This window comes from Nannobrachium achirus (assembly GCF_963921795.1).
Source record: "Nannobrachium achirus genome assembly, chromosome: 16".
In the NCBI taxonomy this organism is placed as follows: Eukaryota; Metazoa; Chordata; class Actinopteri; order Myctophiformes; family Myctophidae; genus Nannobrachium; species Nannobrachium achirus.
Window position 1 is genome coordinate 19,594,312 of NC_137823.1, and position 25,034 is coordinate 19,619,345.

General features: G+C 44.8%; 3 protein-coding genes across 4 annotated transcripts in view; 2 read left to right on the top strand and 1 right to left on the bottom strand.

The window, feature by feature from the left end:
* mboat2b (membrane bound O-acyltransferase domain containing 2b) overlaps positions 1 to 25,034 on the bottom strand; it is a gene marked incomplete at both ends in the record, with an annotated part of 68,888 nt that overhangs the window by 18,160 nt on the left and 25,694 nt on the right. The window contains one exon of the mRNA XM_080744772.1: positions 3,329 to 3,474. Coding sequence (XP_080600898.1) covers positions 3,329 to 3,474 — 146 coding nt within the window. The remainder of the gene's footprint in view (positions 1 to 3,328; positions 3,475 to 25,034) is intronic.
* On the top strand, positions 7,530 to 10,013 carry LOC308301369 (calpain-7-like; the record flags this gene model as incomplete). Of its 2 annotated transcripts, XM_080745334.1 has the most annotated exons (2): positions 7,530 to 7,975; positions 8,198 to 10,013. In XM_080745334.1, the coding sequence occupies 2 exons, from the start codon at positions 7,530 to 7,532 to the stop codon at positions 10,011 to 10,013; spliced, it is 2,262 nt and encodes a 753-aa protein (XP_080601460.1). The 2 variants fall into 2 exon arrangements, with proteins under 2 accessions (XP_080601460.1, XP_080601459.1); XM_080745333.1 differs by having other exon boundaries at positions 7,530 to 10,013.
* Positions 23,530 to 24,018, top strand: LOC308300307 (low molecular weight phosphotyrosine protein phosphatase-like; the record flags this gene model as incomplete). The annotated part of the gene is made up of 1 exon (XM_080744125.1): positions 23,530 to 24,018. The coding sequence occupies exon 1, from the start codon at positions 23,542 to 23,544 to the stop codon at positions 24,016 to 24,018; it is 477 nt and encodes a 158-aa protein (XP_080600251.1). The 5' UTR covers positions 23,530 to 23,541.

Below are 25,034 nucleotides of genomic sequence, written 5' to 3' on the forward strand. Positions count from 1 at the left end.
CTAACATGCCAAGTTTAGCCGCACAACCGTTTCAGGCTGCCATATCCAGCCCAAGAAACCGTAGAAACCTGTGTAAAAAAACTGTCAAAACTCGTTTTTTCCAGACATTGTGAAAATAGCCGATCTACATGCTTGTAGATCGGCTATTTTCACAATAGAACCGTGTTATACAAAATGTAATGCCTATTTTCCATGAGGACTCCCATCTTTGCCATACCCCAGCTTTTGCTGAACTGACGCCACTGGTTCATGGCAAGATTGTCCTGATCCGTGGCAAATTTGTGGTTCTTCGACTTTCTATTTTCAAGGAACCCCATAACTCTGAGTGGACACATTGAACTAAATTGACCTATAGGGTAGCCTGACAATCAGCCTGAATTCTCATTTTGTTTCACTCCATTATTCTGTAGTAGTAAAGAAGGTCAGAAAAAAACAACAGCAACAACAAAAAGTATAATATTCTCCCCAACCAGGGACGGACACGCAGACAGACAGGTTGCAGAAAGGCAGGCATAAAGACAGACACAGAGATCACAGAAAGACACGGAGGCAGAAACAAATACAGTCAGACAGGCCAATACTGTAGGTCACAGACAGAGAGACATACGGACAGAAAGACAAGGAACGTAAATGAGCCAGGCATCGACCCTGCAGCCTTTAATGGACGCCATCTTTTTTTTAGGGCTGAATGCTAAACATGGATCGAGCCCTGGGAGAATGGCTAAAGAGCTGACCCTATCGGCACTGTGCTGATGCATGTGTCCCATTGGTGTATTGACAAACCGCCATGTGCAACGCACAGTGCAATATACTATACTGTACTTAAACCGGCACTATGTAACTAAAGTATTATGAATACAATGTAATGTTTTATCCCATTTGTAAGGTAGAGCATGTTAATACAATATAATGTATAAAATTGGGTGGTTTTAAGTGGAAAGTTGCAAAGTTAGTGCAGCAATTAAACAATTAAAAAATAAATCTACTAAAAGTAACCTAACCACAATGCATAAATAATCTTTTACAAGTAAAAGTCCTGTACTCAACATTGATTATGTGTCTATAAATATTTGAAATATATATTAAATATCTTACAATAAATGCGAGAAGTCTCTGCGTGCGTGTCTGCGTGTATGTAATCCGCGTATCTCGAGAACCGTTCGTCCCACCGGCTTCAGATTCGGCACGCGCGTTCCCCACCGCGGCGCGGAGTGCAGTGCCGGGCCGACCCGATGCGCGGTTTTCCCGAACCGGTGCGAAACGTTCGGAATCTCCGTATGCGGAACTGATTGTTGACATCAGGCTGTTCCGGAGGAAATCGGCGCAAGCGCTGACTCATTGTGACATCACTTCATAAAAGGCTCTGACATCACGTACGCTACATGAGTCAACACACAATGCCATGGTTACGTATTGAATGTGATCAGTATGACGTGTTCTGATGTTCATATGGGCTTAAATGGACACAGGCAAACATATGGCCTGTGTCCATATATGACAACAGGTATAATGGGGTAGGCCATGTATGGCCTACTTGTGCACAAGGGGCACATTGGCACCTGGACAGAGTGCAGTTCTAGTTGCTATCTACTATCTATTGCTAGGCCCTATAATCCAGAGGTGCACTAACAGGCCTCCATGTTCAACCTGACACCATCACAGCTCTGTTCATTCATAGTACGCTTGCAACGTTCAGTCGGCGCTCCACTACTACTTCCTGTCTCAAGTTTCAACGCAGCCAATCAGCAGTGCAGACAGACGACACAAGACCGTTTATGAACGTTTGTGATGTCTGGAAGAGGACTCTCGTGTGTGTGTGCGCGCGCGTGAGTATGTACGTGCGTATGTGCGCGTGAGGGTGTGCGTGTGTGTGCCCTATCGACCCGTCTGGACGCTGCCAAGCTGCTCTCACACTGCAATTGGAGAACTAACACACCTGATTCCTGTCAGACAGGCAGACAGACAGACAGACAGACAGACAGACAGACAGACAGACAGACAGACAGACAGACGTGGTGGTTTCTGTGACACCCACATCCACAACACTAGAGGGAGAGACAGTGATCTGGTAGCACCCAGATATCTAGAACAAACATGGGAAAGTTCCCATTCTACTGCTCTGCCAACAAAGGTGTGGACTGCCCTGACGCCATCCATTAAAGCAGTACCTCTGTGACTCAGAGGTACTACAGGGGGTACTTGAGAGAAAATGGAAACATTTATTTTACTGTTATGTTTAACCAGTAAGACTCCCTAATAAGATTGTGTTTCGCAAGAATCGGCCTCATGGTGGCGCTAGGAAGAGGGCCATGTGAGAAATGATTTGTGGTTTGGCTGTGGTTTGGCAGCCAAGGAGTGTGTGTGCAAAGTTTGGCATGGATATGACTTGACTTGAAGTCAAATGTGTCTTACTGACTCTACTAATAGGGGCAACGGTGGCGGAGATATGAGTAGGGCAAAAGTGTGATGTGACGTGACTGACTGACTGACTGACAAGACAGCCGGTGGAGGAAATGTATGTTATCGTGCTGCTCTGTAAAGCTTTAAACCAAATTAAGTACAAATCTTGACTAGCACAACTGCTACTGAATAGAAATAGGCAACCTACTCTTATTTTCAACATAATGACATAAAAACGGACCTTTGATGTCAGTTTTAAACCAAATGTTGTCGTCGATTAAAGGGGGTACTTGGATTCAGCAATCAGGAAAAAGGGGTTACTGAAGCCTAAAAGCTAAAAGGTTTGAAAACCACTGGATTAAAGGACCACACTGGTTTCTTTCAAAACTGATGTAAAGTAACTAAGTACATTTACTCTAGTAATGTAGCCTACTCGACCCATTAAAACCAGGAACACATCTGTGTCATGTAACCACTTTAACCATTATTGGCTATAGATCTGCTCTTTTTGATAAATCTTGAAGATTTGTGCAAGTCTTTGAATATCGTTTACCCAATTCTATAATCCTTCTTCTAAATCAGTGGTTCTCAAACTCTTGTCATGTCAAGGACCCCCAAAATTACATGTATTTGGGCCACGGACCCCCATCTCAAAATATGTTGTTGCAGGGACCCCCCAGAAGTAAATATTTGAGTTGTTCGCTTTAAAAAAGACATATTCAAAGATTTTTCTTTTCTCCAAAAATAGCAGATCTACAAGCTCGCAGCGCGGCACTCGGTGCCGCGCTGTGAGCTTGTATATCTGCTATTTTTCAATAGCTAAAGCATAAAATAATGGTTAAAGTGGTTCAAATGTAAAGTGACACATATTTGCGTTCAGGCCTAAATGGGTTGAGGATGATGATGAGGATGAGGATGAGACACTCACCATCCGAAGCAGAAGAGGGCGAAGTAGAGCCCCAGCAGCGTGGCCACCACATGCCTGGTGAAGGGGGAGGTGGTGCTGGGGTGGAGGTACACACGGAACCACAGCGCCGTCAGCACTGCACACAGCTGGCACACTACGAAGTTCACCTGGACACAGAGAGAGAGAGAGAGAGAGAGAGAGAGAGAGAGAGAGAGGGAGAGAGAGAGGGAAAGCGCATGTTATAATTAACAACCCATTTAGGCCTAGAATTATTGAATGCTTTAACTATTGAAAAATAGCAGATATACAAGCTCACAGCACGGCACCGAGTGCCGCGCTGCGAGCTTGTAGATCTGCTATTTTTGAAAAATCATGAAAATTTGAATTTTGACCTGATTCTATAAGTGTCTTTTGAATCCCTTCTTAAGGTTTTTCCAAAAACTTTCTATTTCAGCAATCTGGCTAGCCATCATGAAAGAAAAGGTCCTTTTCACTTAACTGGAGCTCAGTTAGTCTGTTCTTGAGAGACTACTATGTCAGTGGTTCTCAAACTTTTTCATAAGAAGGACCCTCAAAATGATATGTATTTGGCCACGGACCCCCAACTCAAAATATTTAGTTCCAGGGACCCCCCAGAAGCAAAATTTGAGATACAAACGTTCACTTTAAAAATACATATGTTCAAAGATTTGCACACATTTTCACAACTTTTGTGCGGCACTCGGTGCCGCACTGTGAGCTTGTAGATCTGCTATTTTTCAATAGCTAAATAATTAAATAATTCTAGGCCTAAATGGGTTAAGCAATATTACAATATTAATATGAAGTAATATTGCAATATTACGCAGCAATGCAGACGTGCCGATATTCACGATAACACACACACTCAAGTGTAATATTACAATTATACAATGGTTACCCTTAAAAAATAACTTTGTTTCGTTGTAATTAAGATATTCAATAGAAATGTGTAATCTTTTAATGCTACATACATTTGATTACTATGTCCCTGAACTTCTAGCCTAGCCGCTTACAAGGCATCGCCTACAAAAACAATGATAGCGAGCCGCCAGCTTTTTTGCGACCAGCACATCTGATTTCTTACTTAGTATATAGTAGTTCTCACACATTTTCATGCCAAGGACCGCCAAAATGATATGCATTTTGGCCACATCAAGCCGTGTAATAAAGCGTAATATAGGGAATAGCAGTGGGCGTGGTTTTCTGGTGCCACAAAAAGAATCGTCCAATAATTTTTCCCATAGACTTTTACAAAATGATTTTAAATCTAGAGTCAAGCCATCCAGGATGCTGGTGAAGAATACCAGAAAAGTCGCCCTCTTCAAAGTCGCCCCAGACTTGTTTCCCAACGGGTCTGTGGCCTTAAGCTAGATGCAGATTAGACTAAAATCAAATCTGTACTTCTGGGGGTCCCTGGAACAAAGAAGTTTGCAATAGGGGTCCATCCGTGGAACAAAATATTTTGAGATGGGGGTCCACGGCCAAAAACACATTTTGGGGGTCCTTAACCCAGGGCTCCAGACTAACTTTTTTCACCTACGTCCCGGGACCGTCCCAAAATACAAATTGAACCGTCCCCAAATGAATGTAATCCGTCCCAAAAAATAATAAAAATAATAATAAATTATTGCAGGCCTATTAGTATTACTATTATAATAATATGTATTATTATTGTTATTGTTGTTATATTGTTGTTGTTGTTGTTTTTGTTGTTGTTGTTGCTGCTGGTGAAATTGGCTTGACAATCCTTTCTATTTTTATACTGTCATTTGTGGCTTCTAAAAATCTTACCTCAGCCAGTTTGCTGGTGTGATTGTCATATACGGTAAACTAAAGAACCAATCATGCACGACTGTTGGAGGAATTACGGTAAAACTGGGTTTGTACTTTGTCCGTACGAACGTGTTGCGCGCTAATCTACAACCCTACAACTACGCGCATCCTCAGGGCTTTGAGGGCTTTTAGATCGTCTATATGCTCACCGCACCGCACAACACCGTCGTACTGAAAGAAGTATAACCAGTGCCATCCACGCTTCATCGAGTGGAGAGTGCAGACGCGTGCAGTCTGCTCTGTGCTTCACAGCAAGCGATTCAGATGAACTGCTTCCGAAATGGAGTTATTTATTATGAGTGGACCGGTTGTTTTTGAGAGTTTTAGAGACACTACTGGACTGGAGAAAATAAGCTGCCACACGGCACGGGAACTTTGTAAAATGAATGCCAGCTTGCACGGCTCACGGCTGGTTGTGATGAAGTTGATTAGACGATTAGACGAACATATTCACATAACGTCTTGTAATTGGGAATATAGGCTATAGGTTTATAGAGATGACAAAAGTTAAACAAACCGTTGATTTAATTACAATGTGTCCTACTCCAATATCCAAACAACTGCTCGTGCTGCTCACTAAACGTAGGCTATGTGTCTGTGCTTGGTGCATTGACAGTGTTCCGTTTTACATTTTCATTAATAATCACAATCCAAATCATATAACGTTACTCTTTATGAGGCGAAGCAGGGGGCGGGATGCTAAGATTTATCTCTCAGCCACAGCTTGTAGATCGGCTATTTTCCACTAGTTGTAACCCAGACAGTCTGTTCTCTCACTTCTCTGCCTCATTCTGCTAGTTAATCTCTTCAAATTGCGCAGCATTTTAGCAACTAAGTACCTGAAAAGGATGATCAGCACTGCCTGTGGTAACTTCTTAAACATTCTGTTTACATCATAGCCTATTCATTTTCTGTGAGTCTCATGCTGCGAGTTTGCACACCATGGTTTGAGCAGTGACATTGATTTGCGCCGTTGGCTCAAAAAAATCCTCTACGTCCCGAATGCGTCCCAGGGGAGATTCATTTGCGTCCCGAACACATATATTTAAGTCCCTGGGACGTAGGGATGCCGTTAGTCTCGAGCCCTGCCTTAACCACTGATAGGCACATTCTACAAATGTCTTCTAAATCATAACAATTTTCTGAAAAAAACCTAAGTTGCCATCAGTGTTTCTCAAACTTTGTCATGTGAAGGACCCCCAGAATGATATGTATTTGGCTACGGACCCCCATCACAAAATATTTTGTTCCAGGGACCCCCAGAAGCAAATATTTGATTTTAGTCTATTCTGCATCTAGCTTAAGGCCACAGACCCGTTGGGAAACGAGTTTGGGGGCGACTTTGAAAGAGGGCGACTTATCTGGCTACCCTGGTGAATCATGACTAAATAATACAATAAAATAAAATATTTGAATATTTAAGTTTACTTTTTTTGCCACAGTATTATGAACGTTTATGACGTCTGGAAGAGGCCTCTCAGTGTGTGTGTGTGTGTGTGTGTGTGTGTGCGTGTGCGTGTGTGTGTGTGCGTGTGTGTGTGTGTGTGTGCGTGTGCGTGTGCTCGTTTGGATGCTGCCGAGCTGCTCTCACACTTATTATTTTTTCTTTTCACAGTATCAAAGGTTTTATGGTCATGATTCATCAGAGGATGGCTTGATTCTAGGTTTAAAATAATTCATATCAATATTTTTGTAAATCTGTATTGGGAGTTCATATATCGAGTTCTGTCTCAGGCTTGCCCAAATATGGAGTCTGGGACAGTCTATGACATCAAATTGATGATATCACTCAATATTGATGTTAAAATGATGTTGCTGGAAGGAGGTTCTCAAAAGTAATGTTGTTTTGTTGAACACTGCTCCGTCAAAGATTGGCGTGAATGTGATGTTGCCTGTTATGTGGATTGCCAGCAAATCACTTTTATAGAATAATATCCATCCATTATTCCCATCCGCAGTGTTGTTTAAAAGACCGCAGGTCTTATAGTGTCTGGAAAAGGATTCAGACTGCCGTGGCGTGAATCCCCAGTATAAAAAAGATAGAGCCATCAGACTGTGATTTGTTTACACCCAAAAATCTGCACAAAACAGAGAACGAAAGTAAACACTTCAGGCTGCGTGCGACATTGCTGCTGGTGGATCACTCACAGAGACACCTACCCCCTGTGCTGTGCTGCCCCAAATCAGGTTTTGAAGAGCATTCGCCGTGGCTTTGTGGATCACACGTCAAATAACGAACGCTCTCGTCATAGGCAGTAAAAGAGGCCAGGGCCAGTGTGTAATGTCACCTTATATAAAAACTGACTTCAGTTAGCTTGTTAGCCAGCTAGCCTATTTGCTAAGTTATTCCGGCTGAATTTGTTTCACTATGGATTGCACAGCGTTGGAGCTTGACGCCGTCAGATTTGCTAAAACGGCTGTCACCTGTGACCAGAATGGAAAACACAACGAAGCTGTCTTTTATTACAAGGAGGCAGCCCAAGCCCTTATCTATGCGGGCATGGCAGGGTCCAAGCTGGAGTCCATTCAGGATAAGGTGACAGAGTATCTGGACAGAGCACAAGCCCTCCATAATGCTGTCCAGGCACAGAGCAGTGATCCGCTGAAGTCGCGGCAGCAGGTGGTCTTGGAGCGAGCCCACTTCCTGGTCACCCAGGCCTTCGACGAGGACGAACAGGGAAACGGGGACGAGGCCGTCGAGCTCTACGTGCAGGCTGTGGAACTGTGCATCCAGACGTCCAAAGAGACCTCGGACCAGGCACTCCAGGGCAAACTGAAGCAATTGGCTCGCCAGGCTTTAGACCGAGCGGAGGGGCTCAAAGACTCCCTTTCCAACTCGGCTCAAGCCCGGCCTCGGGACAGGCCGGGACTGTCCTGGGCCAGACCCAGCACTTCTCTTTCCGGGGGTCCGGTCCGTCGGTTTTTCCCCCTCAGGCCAGAGTTCACCCTTCAAAATCGGCCCGAGTCGGTTCGGGCAGTCCAGTCCAGCGAGCCTCAGGGCCAACGGTACACCTCAGAGGAGATAAAGGTGCTCAGGAGCACATCGACAATCAACAGCATAGCCTACGTTCCCTTCATGAATGTAGACCTGAAGGAGAGATTTGCTTTCCCCTTCCCTTTCTCGGACCAAATGGGCAAGCTGGCGCTGTCGCCCAAGCAGAAAGCTGCCTTCTCTCGCTGGGTCCGGCCAAGCGAGATCCGCTATAACCCCACCATGATCCTGTCTGTGTCTGGCTTCAGCGTCAAACAGACGCTGGTGTCTGACTGTTCGTTCGTGGCTTCATTGGCCATCAGCGCAGCCTACGAGAGGCGTTTCAACAAGAAGCTCATCACCAGCATCATCTACCCCCAGAACCGCAGAGGGCAACCGTGGTATAACCCTTGTGGGAAGTATATGGTCAAACTTCATATCAACGGCGTTCCCAGGAAGGTGATCATAGACGATTATCTGCCTGCGGACGTCAACGGGGAGCTGCTGTGTTCCTACTCGAGCAACAGGAACGAGCTGTGGGTCTCTCTCGTCGAGAAGGCCTACATGAAGGTCATGGGAGGCTACGACTTCCCCGGATCCACCTCCCACACCGACCTGCACGCCCTTACCGGCTGGATCCCCGAACGCATCACCATGGACTCGCGCGATCAGTGCTTCAGCAAGGACGACACCTTCCGCATGCTGTACCAGAGGTTCCATCGCGGCGATGTCCTTGTCACCGCGGCGACAGGGGCGATGACAGAGGAGGAGGGCGAGAGGTGGGGTCTGGTGCCCACACATGCCTACGCCGTCCTGGACATCCGGGACCACAAGGGGACGCGTTTCTTTCAGCTAAAGAACCCATGGAGCCACCTGCGATGGAAGGGACGATTCAGCGAGAGAGACGGGCAGAGCTGGACTCCCGAGCTCCTCAAGTACCTCAACTTCCATCCCAGGAAGGCACGGAAATTCGATAACGGCGTGTTCTGGATAACCTGGGAGGACCTGTGTCAACACTACGACAACATCTCCCTGAACTGGAATCCCGGCCTGTTCGGCGAGTCCTCTTGCATCCATGGTAGCTGGGACGCGATGCAGGGCCCGGTGAAGGACGCTTACAGCTTGGCCAACAACCCCCAGTTTAGACTGGAGGTCCGGTGTCCGGTGGGGGGCGCGGCCGTGTGGGTGCTGCTCACCAGACACGTCATTCACAAGGACGACTTTGCACACAACCAGGAGTACATCACCCTCGTCGTTTACAAGACAGGCGGGAGGAAGGTGTACTACCCCTCCGATCCCCCTCCCTACATCGACGGTGTCCACATCAACAGCCCCCACCACCTGACCAAGATGAGGCTGACCGGCGCGGCGACACACACCTTCACCCTGGTGGTGTCCCAGTACGAGAAGCAGACCACCATCAACTACACGCTCCGGGTGTACTCCGGATGCAAGTTCACCCTCTCCAAGATTCCGACGACCTTCACGCACGCAAAGCGGATCAACGGCCAGTGGAAGGGGGCCAGCGCGGGAGGCCGTGGCTACTACGGCGACTCCTACAAGCACAGGTTGCACAACCCCATCTATCAGTTTCATCTGGAACGACCGGGGCCCTTGCTCATTGAGCTCAGAGGGTCCAGGGAGTACAACGTCGGCTTTGAGGTGGTGCCCGTGTCCACGGTGGGGAATCCAGGCGCAGTGGCAGGCGTACTGAAGAAGGGCAGTGGGGATTACAGGTCTGGTTTCTGCTACATGGAGGCAGACCATGTTCCGGCGGGCATTTACAACGTCATCCCCTCCACCTTTCAACCCAAACAGGAAGGACCCTTCCTTTTGGACTTTGCCAGTGCCACACCCCTCAAAGTCTCCCAGCTGCAGTGAGGGGAGATCTGTAGGCAGGAGGGTTTTTCTACCACTGCTCATTGGTCAACCTGTATAACTAGTCAGGGAATATTATCAGAATGATGTCGAATCTGGGAATAAATTCCTTAACAAGACATTTCTTCACCAATGTGTTTGTATAGATGTCTAGAAACACATGTAACAGTTTGAAATGCAATATCCATAGTTGAATTTTTGACAGCTGCTGAAAGTTGGGGACCCATTCACTTACTATACACTAGCCTATACGAATACCAGTGTGCTCGCCCTCCCGGCCGTTCGCCTTGGACGTCTATCTGGCGGAACGGTACATGGTCTCTGCCTCACTGCCTGTTATTCCTAAACGTAACCTCAGTAAAACGGTTAAAATCTACGTTTTCAATTAATTTTAGTGGAGGAAAAGTACTTAGTTAGGGTTAGGGTTAGGGCTGGTAACTCTAAACTGTCTAGCCCTAAACTTATTTCTCATCTTATCCTCTGCAAAACTAATTATACAAGTATACAAAAAACGCCCCACTGAGCGGTCAGCGCGGTGAGCCTGAGGTCGGCAGAAAGAAATGAGGGCGAACGGCCGGGAGGGGGAACGGATTGGTTACCACCTGTACTATACAGGAAAAGAAATACCCCAAAATAATCTGCTTTAAGTAGCATGTGAGCAGTGTGTGTGTGTGTGTGTGTGTGTGTGTGTGTGTGTGTGTGAGTGAGTGAGTGAGAGAGTGAGTGAGAGCAAGGCAAGCTGCTGAGGTCAATTAGTTAAAAAAATGCTGTAAACATTCAGATGTGGATAACATTAATTGTCCACATTTGAAGTGAGTGGCTAAATGCAACGTAATGTAAATGGCAAACACCCTCACAAATTTACGTTGCAAAAATGTTATAGCTTAGAAAATCTAAATATATTATACAAATAGGCTATGAAGCCACAGTTAACACAAAACAGATGAAGTTGTGATTCGAATCAGCGGAGGGTTCTCATCTGGAGATGTTTGATACCTCGGTCGCTTTGATGACATGGATGGATGAGGGACAGAGGTGGCCTACAAATATATTTTACATGCTCCTTTCACCATTTCATCTTATAATGTTGTTATTTTTATTTATCTAAAAATGTCGATAACATATTGGTGCTCCTTCCATTTTGTTGGGTGCTCCTAAATCTTTTCTGGTGCTCCTAAATGTTTAAATTGGTAGCACCAGTGCTACCAGGTAAAAAAAAGAAAAGTTAATTTTGAGCCCTGCCATGTCATCACTAAACCATTTTTTGTGAAAGGGACCCCAACTTTCAGCAGCTGTCAAAAATTCCTCTATAAGGATATTGAATTTCAAACTTTGTTAGAAGTGTTACTTAACACCTTTACAAAATACATTGGTGAAGACATTTCTTGGTAAGGAACTTATTCCCAGATTGAATTAATATCCCCTGCCTAAACTAAGTCATCGGTAATCCCTGACAGTACCTCACAAATCCACTTGCCGATCTATTTATTTCTAAGACCAGAGAAACACTCTGATCAGCAAAATGTTTACTACAGTCCCCTTATTTGTTGCTATGAAAAGCAGGTTGCAGGGGTCATCATGGATTTTTTTTTATCAAAATTCAGTTTTTGCCACGGGCATACAAGGTGAGCGGGCCGAAACGCATAAAAAGCTAGTCCTAAATGTACAGTATAGCAGTGCAGTGGTCCTCAAAGTGGCTTGAGGGACCATCGGGGTTCCTTGAAGGGTTTCCAAATGTAGGCTTATAGGTCTGTAACTCTGAAAGTGTACAAATGGAACCAAATGGACACGACAGGTCCATTTGGGGTACATACACTCTCAGAGTTGTGAGGGTGTCTATTCCAGTGTACACATTTTATTTCTGAAATTGGTCAAATCAATGTCAGACATATTCTGAACAATACCTGGAGACTGGCATTATAATAAAAAGTATTGATAATGATGCTATATCCTATGTTAACTAATATAGCTAGGGACCCCCTAGAACCCCCTCAAAAATCCCTGGGGGTCCTCACCCAGACCCCACTTTGAGAACCACTGACCCAGAGCTTAGTCAGGCCATCCTGTAACAGTTCATTCGGTCATTGAGTTACAGTGTAACTGAAGAGTCACAGGTTCAAATCCCAGCCAATGTGTGTCTGTCAGAAACCAAGTATTCTTGAGCAAGGCACGCCATGAGAGAATATTGTGTAAAAGATCTTTGCACCCCCCAGATAAAACTGACTGCGGAAACATATGAAAGTGTCAAATTTGTAAAGTGTCAAGAAAATGTACATTTACACAATATATATATATATATATATATATATATATATATATATATATATATATATATATATTTTTTTTTTTTTTTTAGATCTGTATATTATCACTGTCAAAGTGTTTCAACGATTGTCATCCCCAGGAATTTACTATGGTAGCCCAAAAAAATGTTTCCTCCATTGCAATCCCCAGCAATCTAACCTCCTTAACTTTCAATATTAACTCCATACACCGAAACACATCATCATCTTTGCTCCTTTCTCTGAACTCGAGCAAATAACAAGGCATTCGGGGACTGTGCTGTGAGTGTGTGTGAGTGTGTGTGTGTGTGTGTGTGTGTGTGTGTGTGTGTGTGTGTGTGTGTGTGTGTGTGTGTGTGTGTGTGTGTGTGTGTGTGTGTGTGTGTGTGTGTGTGTGTGTGTGCGGTTAGACTAGGGCACAGCAGGCAGACAGAATGAGACTGGTGAGAGTTGACACCTGCAAAGATTCAACAGATATGTGTTGCACACACACACACACACACACACACACACACACACACACACACACACACACACACACACACACACACACACACACACACAGAGAGAGAGAGACAGTGTACCCACAGAACCACATCGGAATGACACTGACTTCCTCCTCTGTCTCAAACTAAAACAAAGTGTTGACATTTTATTTACCAAAACACGAGCATACAGTAGGTCAGTGATACTCAAACTCAGGTCCGTGGGCCAGTTCCGGCCGTGGCACAATTTTGACAGCCCCACCAATCAATCAATCAATCAATCAATAAAAACAAAACATCAAGTAATTATCTTACCTTTAATTGCATTACTATTACATTATAGAACGGGTACACATCATTGTATCATTATTTTATGCTTTAACTACTGAAAAATAGCAGATATACAAGCTCACTGCGAGCTTGTAGATCTGCTATTTTTGAAAAATCGTGAAAAATTGAATTTTGACTCGATTCTATACGTGTCTTTTGAATCCTTCAAAGATCTTTTGAAAAACCTATGTTTCTATGTCAGCAATCTAGCCAGCCATCGTCAAAGAAAAGGTCCTTTTCACTTAAATGGAGCTCAGTTAGTCTGTTCTTGAGAGACTACTATGTCAGTGGTTCTCAAACCTTTGCATGTGAAGGACTCCCAAAATGATATTTATTTGGCCACGGACCCCCATTCAACATATTTAGTTCCAGGGACCCCCCAGAAGCAAAATTTGAGTTACAAACGTTCGCTTTGAAAATACATATATTCAAAGATTTGCACACATTTTTACGACTTTTTCAAAAATAGCAGATCTACAAGCTCACAGCGCGGCACTCGGTGCCGCGCTGTGAGCTTGTATATCTGCTATTTTTCCACTGGTTAAAGCATTCAATAATTCTAGGCCTGAATGGGTTAATCATCCAGGAAGGGGAAACCGCGTGCACTCATTCAGAGCAGCAGCAAAGGTGAGCCTCAGCAAGCGCCGAAAAGTTGATGCAGAGAATCGGCACTTTCATTTTACCACCTCATGCAAATTCAACACTACTATGTTTAATTTGCCAGAAAACACTGTCAGTCGTTAAGATCGACAATATAAGTGCCAATGAAAGACAGAAGTTATCAAGTATCGTTGATGTTGTCATGATTTTATCAACTGGCCCCTTGCCATGTTTGTATTGTGGCCCATAGGTTCAGCTGATGTAGGCTCCTGTACATATTATAATACAGCAGGGGTCTTTTTTTTCGTTTTTGAGCCAAAGGACCTCCACTGTCCACTACATATTGTATACACTTGTGTTGCAGTCTAAAATGTTTCGTTGATCTCATATGGTTTCATAGACTTGATTGACAACAAAGATGAGCCTCGGCACTATCATTGTGTAGTGATGTGTTGGATTCATGTTAAAGTTCATCTTAATGTGTAGTTACTATTTAAGCCTGTTAAAAAGTGTATCAAACTGGCCACCTTAATAATTACCACCTTAAGAACGGTGAGCGCTGTTTATCTGCGCCACCTTAAGACGCACTGCATTATGGTTCACCCTTTCATTCAATGTCAGTAGCGGTGAATAACAGCCACATATATTCGCTCGCCTACAAAGTGTATTATTGTTCAGCACTACGTGCCTGTGTGCGTCGCTGACGATCGTCGAAGTGAATTATTGGTTAATATTACCATGCTTATTAGAGTTCTGCCTGTTTGTATGGTTATTTAGGCCCCCGACGCTGGTCTATTTGATATTGATTGATTTATCACTCTCTTTCATGTCAGCGTCCATGTTACGTGCCCGAGCACATGTGCAATATAGCTCATCTGTGATACAAAGTCATGTAACATGTAAGAGTGTATTTGGGACTGGCATGTACAATACTGTATGTTACTAGAGGTAAATCACTTTATCCAGCATGTCATTCAGTTCTGTCTGTGGTCAGTAAGTTTGGACAGGTGTATTCCATGGGCGCTGCCATTTTGTGTTGTCCCGCAGTTGCGGTCTAGCCTAGTAAACGACCAACTTCCGTTATCCAGGAAAACAAATGAAATGGTTTCCGGAAGAGGGCGGGTACGAGGCTAGTTGCGGTCGGCCCTGTGTCTACTTTATTATCATTATTATTATTATTAGTTACTGGTTTACACCTGACCCTTAAGCAGCCTGTATGTTACTGGTATTATATTGACTAGAAGCCTGGCCAACTCGGGAACAATGTAAATATGGAATGAATGCCCTGCCCTTTAATGCAAACCTCATTATATCTGTTGTCATAGGATCCGTTTTGACCATCTGTTTGGCCGTGTGTCCATTTATGCCCATATATGGAGATATCTGTCTGTCTACGTCCATTTCATGCCCATATATGGAGATCTCTGTAGGACCCGTTTTGACCATCTGTTTGCCTGTGTCCATTTATACCCATATATGGAGTTATCTGTCTGTCTGCGTCCATTTTATGCCCATATATGGAGATCTCTTTAGGACCCGTATTGACCATCTGTTTGCCTGTGTCCATTTATGCTCATATATGGAGATATCTGTATCTGTCTGTCTGCATCCATTTTATGGCCATATGGAGATCTCTGTATCTGATGTCTGTGTCCGTTTATGCCCATTATGGAGATCTCTGCATCTGTTAGTGCCCCCGACTACCTGCTGCGGCGGGAAACACGCGTGCCGAATTTAAAATAGGGAATGAATGCCCCACCCTTTAATGCAAACCCCATTATACCTGTTGTCATAGGACCCGTTTTGACCATCTGTTTGCCTTTGTCCACTTATACCCATATATGGAGATCTCTGCAGACACAGTACCGGTTCCGGCCCTACCCTTTAATGCAAACCCCATTATACCTGTTGTCATAGGACCCGTTTTGACCATCAGTTTGCCTTTGTCCACTTATGCCCATATATGGAGATCTCTGCTGACACAGTACCGGTTCCGGCCCTACCCTTTAATGCAAACCCCATTATACCTGTTGTCATAGGACCCGTTTTGACCATCTGTTTGCCTTTGTCCACTTATGCCCATATATGGAGATCTCTGCAGACACAGCACACCTTACTTTACTTACAGAGCGCCCCGGAGTTCCCTAGCCTCTGGGCTCCTTATTCCCCTTTATTATTTAAGTTTAGCGTGAGAGGGAACTGCCCGGGCTTATCCACATTATTCACCTGGTTCTCTTAAAGGCACAGCCCGCTAATTCCCCTGAACCCAACCGCTCTGAAGAGCACCCTGAACTTTGCTCACCTCGAAGTGAGAGGAAGAAAGACTTTAGTTTATGCCACACTCAGAGAGGTTTTAGTTGACTCATCTAGCGTATGTGATGTCAGAGCCTTTTATGAAGTCATGTCACAATGAGTCAGCGCTTGCTCCGGAACAGCCCGATGTCATCTCCACATATGGAGATTCCAAATCTTTCGTGCCGGATCCAAAAAACTGTGTATCGGGTCGGGTCGAGGCCTAGCTAAGAACGTAGGCAAAGGTCTGAGCTGTCTGTGTGCGAAATTTGGAGTCTGTAGCACCAACCATGTGCTGTCAGGGCTCATCCATGCGATTCGGGCCATTCGGATTCGGTGTCCATTGGCTTCAATTAGTAGTCAGGACTCCGCATATGGAGATTCCGAACCTTTAGCGTTGGTTCCGGAAAACCGCATATCGGGTCGAGTCGAGGCCTAGCTAAGAACGTAGGCAAAGGTCTGAGCTATCTGCGTGCGAAATTTGGAGTCTGTAGCACCAACCATGTGCTGTCAGGGCTCATCCATGCGATTCGGCCCAATTCGGCCTCGGCTTCAATTAGTAGTCACGATGTTTATGGTACAGTAACTCAGTCATATCTAACCATATACTTGTGTACCTCAGTCAGTGTAATGGATATGAATGCCTACTATTTTATATTATTGCCATAATGTGATATGTGGTGATATTTACTGCATGTATGGTATTTGTGCTAATAATACTGGCTATTGTTCTCCCATCTGTTTACTGCAGAACCACACTCACTAATCCGTAGCACTCAGTGCTGTCTGCAACCCATGCCTGTATTCTACCTGACTGTGCCTTGCCTACCTGACTGTGCCTATAACCCAGTAAAGCTGCCATAAAACCCATCTTCAATCTCCTGTCAACTGTGTTCTGACCAACGCCCCGGGGGCGAATGTGACAAACTCATAGTACTCATACAGTCCTTCTCAAACCTCCCTAACAAAGCCTGTTAACTACTTAAACCCGCCTCAAAAAACATCTTTCTTTGCTGAAAATAGCCCATCTAGCGTGAGGCGTTGCAAGCTTGTAGATCTGCTGTTTTCGGCTAATGTTCCCTCCGAATAGGGATACATAATAAGGTTAAAGGGATATTTCACTTTCAAAAAAACTTTTGGTAATTTTATCGTCTAATCAGGCTTTTATGCACACCCTGAACCGTTTTTAATTTGCTTGATTCAATATTTAGATATTTGATGTAAATATTACCAGGCCCTCCAGGCCCAGGGCCTCTCCCCACACACACCCATTTTAACTTCAAACTCCATTTTAACCATGATAGATGCATTAAAAACATCCATTATTTTTGTGTGTGTGGGGAGAAAAGCCCTAAGGTGTTTCCCTGTTGAAAGTGGAATATCCCTTTAAGTGGTTAATGTTAAAAACAAACAAAAACTAAAAACGTTACTACTGGGGCGGCATTGGCTCAGGGGTAGAGAAACCGTTGTTAGAACACGGGGGCGCCCCCAGAGTTAGTGTCGAAGAGTCCTTGAGCAAGACTCTGAACCTAGTTGCTCCCAGTGAGCAGGTTGGTGCCTTGCATGGTTTCCTCTGCCATCGGTGTATGAATGTGTGTGTGAATGGGTGAATCTATGTAAAGCGCCTTGGATAGTAATAGAAACACTATACATCCTCCTGAGTAATCCTGATACGAGTTGGCTCTGTACTTGGTCTGCTCTTGTTTCCCTGTACACCATGTCTTCCCCGACAACAGCTGATCTATACACCCACACACACACACACACACACACACACACACACGTGTGACCGTGTGTCATGATGATGACACACGGTCCACAGACTGACCAGACACAATCTGGAATGCATTCGTTATTAACATTTTTTTCCTCATGCATTGAAAATCTGTCTTGAGCGATGAATACAGCAATAATCCAGTATCCTACATCCAGCAGATTATCCTCATAAACTACGCTAATCCTACCGAGTGTGTGCACAGCTGACACAACCTTTTCCGCCTCATTTTGTTTGTTTTTTTTTGCCGTGAGGATGTTGCAAGCTTCTTCGCCGGTGAAAGGCCTGGTGAGTCACCAGGCTTTTCACACCTGTGGTGGTGATAGGAGGGAGAGTGTTATGTTTACTGAGTTTGCTGAGCCAATTTTAGCTGATGATTAGCCCCTTAAAGGTGTATTCAGTGATAATGAAAGTGGCCGGGGGTCATCTTGTCCCTTACTGGCCTTACAGCGTGGAAATGTTTAGTTTTTTATAGATTTTTTACACCATTATAATGTTCTCGTTTTGATCATTAGACCCAATCCCTGAATATCGGTAGGCCTACATCTCCAACTCCAGGATATGTATGATACGATTTACTACGAGACTGTGGCATTTTATGAGTTCAGTAGTTTACAATCTAGGCATTTAGCAGATGTTCTTAATTCAGAGCGACTGTGGTTCTCAAAACTTTTATTTTGACCATCATAACTAAACATCATAACATAACTACGGCCATACTCTATCTACCCTGATTGGTCGAGGACTGGCTGGCCACCTCTGAAAAACGAAGTCTAGCTACTGTATGCTCGCAACACGGGCCATGGTGGAAGTCCTTATATGGTCATGCACTGTTGTAGTGATGATTTCGTGGACTAAAACTATGACGGAAAATGTTTGTCGACTACCTTTATGAAAACTAAATAAAAGCTAGACTAGAAAGGTGCAGTTCTGTGAAATGGCAAGTGTGGTTGCACTGACGTGAGTTGCAAGGAATCCACTGGGAACTGAATTCTGTCTTACCATATATGTATTGCGACCGTAGGTCGCTACTTAGTATGAAACCCTCCAGATCCTGTCTGGCACTCTTTTTCTCACTGTATACTGTTTTTTCTCACTGTAGCCAAAAGTGTCAATATTTATTTTAGGACGCAGAGAAAAATCAATCCCATGACAAAGCACCAGTGCTCACCCAGCAGTCTGCTGTCACCCAGGCGGATGCATGCGCCCATGTGCCCTTAGGGCAGGGGTCTTCAACAGGGGGTCCGGGACCCCTAGGGGGTCATCAGAGTTACTACAGGGGGTCCTTCAAATCTTTGTGTGATAGAGTTTTTTTCTTCTTCTTTCTTATATCAACCACTTGAACTATAACGTCCATATCATGAGAACTTTAGCCAAAAATAGCAGATCTACAAGCTCACAACGCCTCGTGTTGAGAGCTTGTAGATCGGCTATTTTCGGCAAAGAGCTTTGGTATAGAGGGGAAAAAGAACAGACTAAGTATAGAGTGAAAGGTCAAGTTTATGAAGTATTGACAGTTCAAGTGCTTAAATATCTGAAAACACAAATTGTCATGAATCCAAAATACACTGATGATTGTGCTGTCAAACAATGAAACTATATGGAATCTATGAAAAGGTTGTGGGGGGTCCCTCCTTCATCTCTCTCTCAACTAAGGGGTCCTTGGCCTGAAAACGTTGAAGACCCCTGCTTTAGGGCATCTTACTGGTAATATACAGTATATTATGATGTCAAGTAACAACAGAGAGTGAAGCGTGTCCAAAAGCTTCACTTTTCTGTTGTGCAGCCTTAGAACCCAGATAACATCATAAGGTTTACAAAACACAGGATCACTGTGCTGGCAAAACAAAATAATCTCAGACTGAATACAATAGTTTATATAACAATAAACTATTGTATTCAGTCCGAGATTGTTTTTAATACTATCTTACACTATTATAATATTTTACATGTATTTTCTTTCTGTCCCCCGACACAGTCGAGGCTTGCTTGCTCAAGGTGGGGTCTCTGCTCTATATGTAAAGTGTCTTGAGATAACTTGTTGTGATTTGACACTTTGATCAAATTGAATTGAATTGAATTGAATTGTGCGTTGCATAGCAACCACACTAAAGAGATGCAATTCTTCGGAATTGCAAGTGTGTTTGCACTGATGTGAGTTGTGAGGATTCCACTGGGAACTGAAAAGGTTAACAAAAAGCAGGTTCAGAACAATAGTGTTTTGCCTATATAGCAATTTCAACAGTGTCAGAAATAACAGTCAGAAAGTATTCGGCTAAAATATGGAGAGGAGAGACGCTGTGTGAATGAGAGGGCAGAGCTTGTGTGTGTGTGTGTGTGTGTGTGTGTGTGTGTGTGTGTGTGTGTGTGTGTGCGCGTGTGCGTGTGTGTGTGTGTGTGTGTGTGTGTGTGTGTGTGTGTGTGTGCGTGTGCGCATGTGTGCGCATGTGTGCGTGTGCGTGTGCGTGTGTCTTGGAGCTAGTCAGAGATCGAATCATAGGAACACATGGCTAGTATAGGCCTATTTCGTCAAATAAAAGGGAATCTTGAACCAGTCTTTCCAAAATCTTTAGAGGCATCTCACATCTAAACACTGAAATATTTAAAGTCTTTGGAAAGTCTTTAAAATATTATAGTGAGAGGGTAGTCTTTTAAAAATCTTACAATAGGTAGACATACAAGGAGTGTCGTGTTTGCACCACTCACTTCTCACAGGTGAGATTTATTTACCCAAAGCATCTATTTGTTTTGACATTAATTCCTGGTGGAGATGAACTGGGACCAGAAGTTTCTATTCTTAGAGAAGTTTCTATCCTTAAAGTTCTCCTTTGCAGTCATGTGTGTCGTGGTGCAGTTCAGTTGGCAGTAGCGTTGTCTATTCTCCTGTATGGTGCTGTGTAGTTCCTGGTTGGTATCACACTGACCACACTCCTGTGCTGTTCTTTCTTTCCCTTTAGAATGCATAGAGCCCTTTCTACAGGAAGTGATCTCTGTCTTTCCCGGTGCCGTGTCATTGTTCTGAAGGCGCATTTCTCCACCGTTGCGTTGGTCCGACTCGCCCCATCACTAACCCTATCCATAACCCTAACCTTAACCCTAACCGCACGCGTAGCCACGTAGTCGGAGTAATGAGATGTCGGCCTTGTGGGCAATCCCCGTCTTTGCCTTCCTTCTGTTCCACTACCTGGAACTTGTTCTCTTCCAGTCTTCGATGCTTTTGGAGCAGTACTAACTGCTCCCACAACTGTCTGTTTGTCCCGAGACTCGGAGCACCTGATTGGCCCACATCTGTCTGTCTGTATGGCCGGGGTCACATTGGCCAAACTTCGCGGGACACTTAATGACACTAATTCATAAATAGCACCGCTCACGTCACACCGGGTGGGATGTTTTGTTTCCATCTCCGGTGGGACGTGGTGTAGTTTTGACCTGTAGCTGTTTGCAGTCATGGCGGCCAGTTCCCACCTGATGTCATGCGGGAGCCCGAACTGCACCAGACCGTGCTGGATAACCGCCAGCTTGCACAGCGTCTTCAGACTGGAACTTAGATCTAAGATGTACAAGTGGTGACGCGTGCACGGCTCCAAGGAGGACCCGAAGAGGACGACGCGGTCTCCCACCGCGCAGCAGCTCGTCCGGGACATCCTCGAACACGGGACCTTCCCCTTGGTCTCCACCTTCCTCCAGGAGAATGTCTCCGGGTTGAACTTCCACAGGTCGTTGAACATGCGCTTCAGAAGAGGGTTGTGGCCGCCGAACACGTACAGCTCTCCGCCGTGGGCGAAGGCAGAGTGACTCTCTCGTCCTTCTGGGAGAAGCCGCGGCACGGAAGAAGGAAGCTGTGCGCTCAGCCAGCGACTGGTCTCCGTGTCAAACACTCTGGTTTTGCTGTAGTGGTCCACGTCCTCGTCCCCGCGGCCCCCGAACACCAACATCCTCGTCCCGATGACGGTGGCGGAGTGGAACTGTAAAGCAGGCGGCGGACTGCCTCCGGCGTTCACTAAGGACCAGACCATCGTGGAGGTGTCCAGCGTGTTAATGTCATTGGTGCATCCGGCCAGGCCTTTGTATCCCCCGAAGACGTACATGACCTTCCCCAGGACGCAGGCCGAGTGGCTGCACCTCGCCTCCGGAAGAGTGCCGGACACCCTGGGCTTGAACCACCTGTGGGCGCCGACGTCGAACGCGTAGAGCACGTTGCAGAACTCCCACGAGGACGTGATCCCGCCCCATACATAGATGGCGTCTCCTATCGGCACGGCCGTGTGGTCCTCGCGCATGGAGGGCACCTCAGGAGGGCACTCTCCCCGTCCGGTCGTCGTCACCAGAGGCAATTTCGCCCAGCGCAAGGACACTGTGTTGAAGATGTGCACGTCGATGAAGGGAGCCTTTTTGAGGACGGCAAGCCGCAGCTGGACTGGGATCCCCCTGTCGTTCATTTTGCAGTTCCCCACGAACGAGTACACCTTGTGCCCGACCGTCACCGCTGTGTGGTGGCTTCTCTCCGGTCCTCCTCTCAGGTGCACCGTCCAACGCAACATCAGCACAACCTTGTGGATAAATGGAGAACTACTAAATGCCTAAATTATAAAAACATGTTCTATAAATGAATGAGTCCTCTCCTCGGAATCCTCTGAATAGCTAGTATAACCATTGACACACCAGTGATGCATAACTGCTTACAAATATTGGGCTCTACACACACTATTAGCTCACTCTATTTGTATTAGTACGGAAACATAAATGCAAGGTGAAGCTTGGCCAATCTGCAAAGCCGATGGGATGGGTGGGCAAGATGGGGGGAAGATGATACCTGTTGATTCCCCTATGGGAAATTGATCATCATGGCAAGTCCTACGAAATCCCCAGCGCCATGCTTACGGCATGTCCAGGTGATCACTGTGTATGAAAGTGTTGTCCAGTAGAACATTGGTTCCCAAACCTTTTCATTTGAAGGAACCCCAGTTTGATTTGCATTAGTCCATAGACGCCCATTAGACAAAATGTTCATAACAGAGGAATGCTATTGGCTGCCAACAGTCACGTGCAAATGCAGGGACACTTGGGACATTGTTTTGAGCTTGCTGAAAATAAAGCACTCAAAGAAGTGTTGAATCAGAATCAGGATAGCCATGCTCCTCCTACAGTATGTACAATTATTATCTAACTATAAATATGTCTCATAAGCTATAGGATCTCCTTTTAGTTGACCTTGTACCAGTGATGTATACTGTCATGAAACTGTACTTTTTCCTATGCAAACTTCTAATAAATTCTTCAATCAATCTTCAGTCAATCAATCAAGATGAACTTTATTTTGCCACACTACTCCTCCCACAGTTTTGGCCATAGACCTATGTCAAATCGACCCGGCTTCACCGGGAACCGTGTGCTTCTAATTTTGTTAAAGAGGTGGTGCCATAAAACATGATTATCAGGTATTATGATTACTAGAAGCTCGGCCGCCCACTTTCAACCTCCTAGACACATGAAAAACAGAAAAAGTACAAAACTATGGCACCACCTCTTTAAAGAGATACGTAATATATATAGTTATATATTTATATTAATTTATTAGTTAATTAATTTTCCCCCTTGACCTGAAAGGGAAAATGAAAACATTAAACTTTTGGACATGACTGACATCATGTCTGACTCTGACGTCATAGTCCACATGAGACTGACATGTGATCTATGACGTCAGACATCACAAGACACAATATCTAACTATTAATTTACATACAGGAGTCAGGACCCTTCAAAGCAACATGGCATCCGGCAGTAGCAAGTCAGTCTCGTTTGTGTGCTTGGGCAATATCTGTAGATCCCCCATTGCAGAAGCAGTCTTCAGTAAGATGGTAGCAGATGCTGGTGTCGAGGATAAGTGGAGGATAGACAGTGCTGCCACCTCCACCTATGAGGTAGGCAACCCTCCTGACTACCGTGGCCAAGCCTGCATGAAGAGGCATGGTGTGCCTATGAGAAACGTGGCCAAGCGGGTGACTAAGGAAGACTTCATCAGCTTTGACTACATCCTGTGCATGGACGAGAGCAATTTGAGCGACCTGAAAAAGAAGGCCAACTCTGTGAAAAACTGCAGAGCAAAGATTGAACTCCTCGGTTCATATGATCCTCAGAAACAGTTGATCATCGAAGACCCCTATTATGGAAGTGATGAAGACTTTGAAAAGGTGTACGAACAGTGCGTGAGATGCTGCAAAGGATTTCTGGAGAGCAATAACTAACAGCCACGGTGTGACCTCAGATGATCTACAGTATCCTTTTTCTGTTGGACCGACGCCATGGAATTACCCTCACATCTGCAGTTGTATGCTTTATATGCGCCTGTGACAAACGAGCGCTTTACTGTGATTATTATAAAGGAACTAGAAATACTGTTCCTACGAAACAGCGTGGGCTCGCATGGAACCCCATGTGGGCACAAAGATCTACCCTTTGGCTGCTTCTCATTGGTTAAGGGCCCTGCCTTTCACTGTGGGTGATGTTTTTGAGGAGAATACTCTTGGTCTATAAAGTTTTGGTATAACATACTGATATAACGTACTGGTCTCGAGCCCACGTGTTGTTGTTATTTCTATCAGGTCACACTTGTTGGTGGTGATGTCACCAAGAACGCTGCTCCTCATTGGCTAAGGGCCCTGCCTTTGTACTGTCGGTAATTCTTTTGAGGAGAATACACTTGACATATAAAGTTTTGGTATAACATACTTGTCTGGCCTTTCAGTGAGCCCACAATGATCACCAGATCAATTTCTGCAATGTCTTAAGCCAAATGTATACTCTGTAGACAACGGGGGTTGACTACCTAAAAGGATAGCTATTAACGGCAGTTCTTTTTAGCAAGCGACGGTGTCATGTGATGCAGTATAAATTATACTGCTTTACTTGAATAATATAACTAGACCAGGTCAACCTGGTTGTGCCAGACCCCCTGTCTGTCATCATCATTTATGACATCATGCCTTTTCTAGGCATGTCATCATCATGTCATCATCATATATACCCTTTATATAGAAAACCCGGACAGACCGACATTTGCTTATGTAGGCCTACCCATTTCATGGGTCTGGCAATAATATAATATACAGGACACTGAATCAGGACACTGAATCATATGTACACATATTTGGTCGAATATAAATATATAGGCCTTCATTTATCAATCCAACTTAGAAACCACCGCAGATCCGACCACAGGAATCATCCCACGACAGGGCTCACATGCGATTTATCACACCGT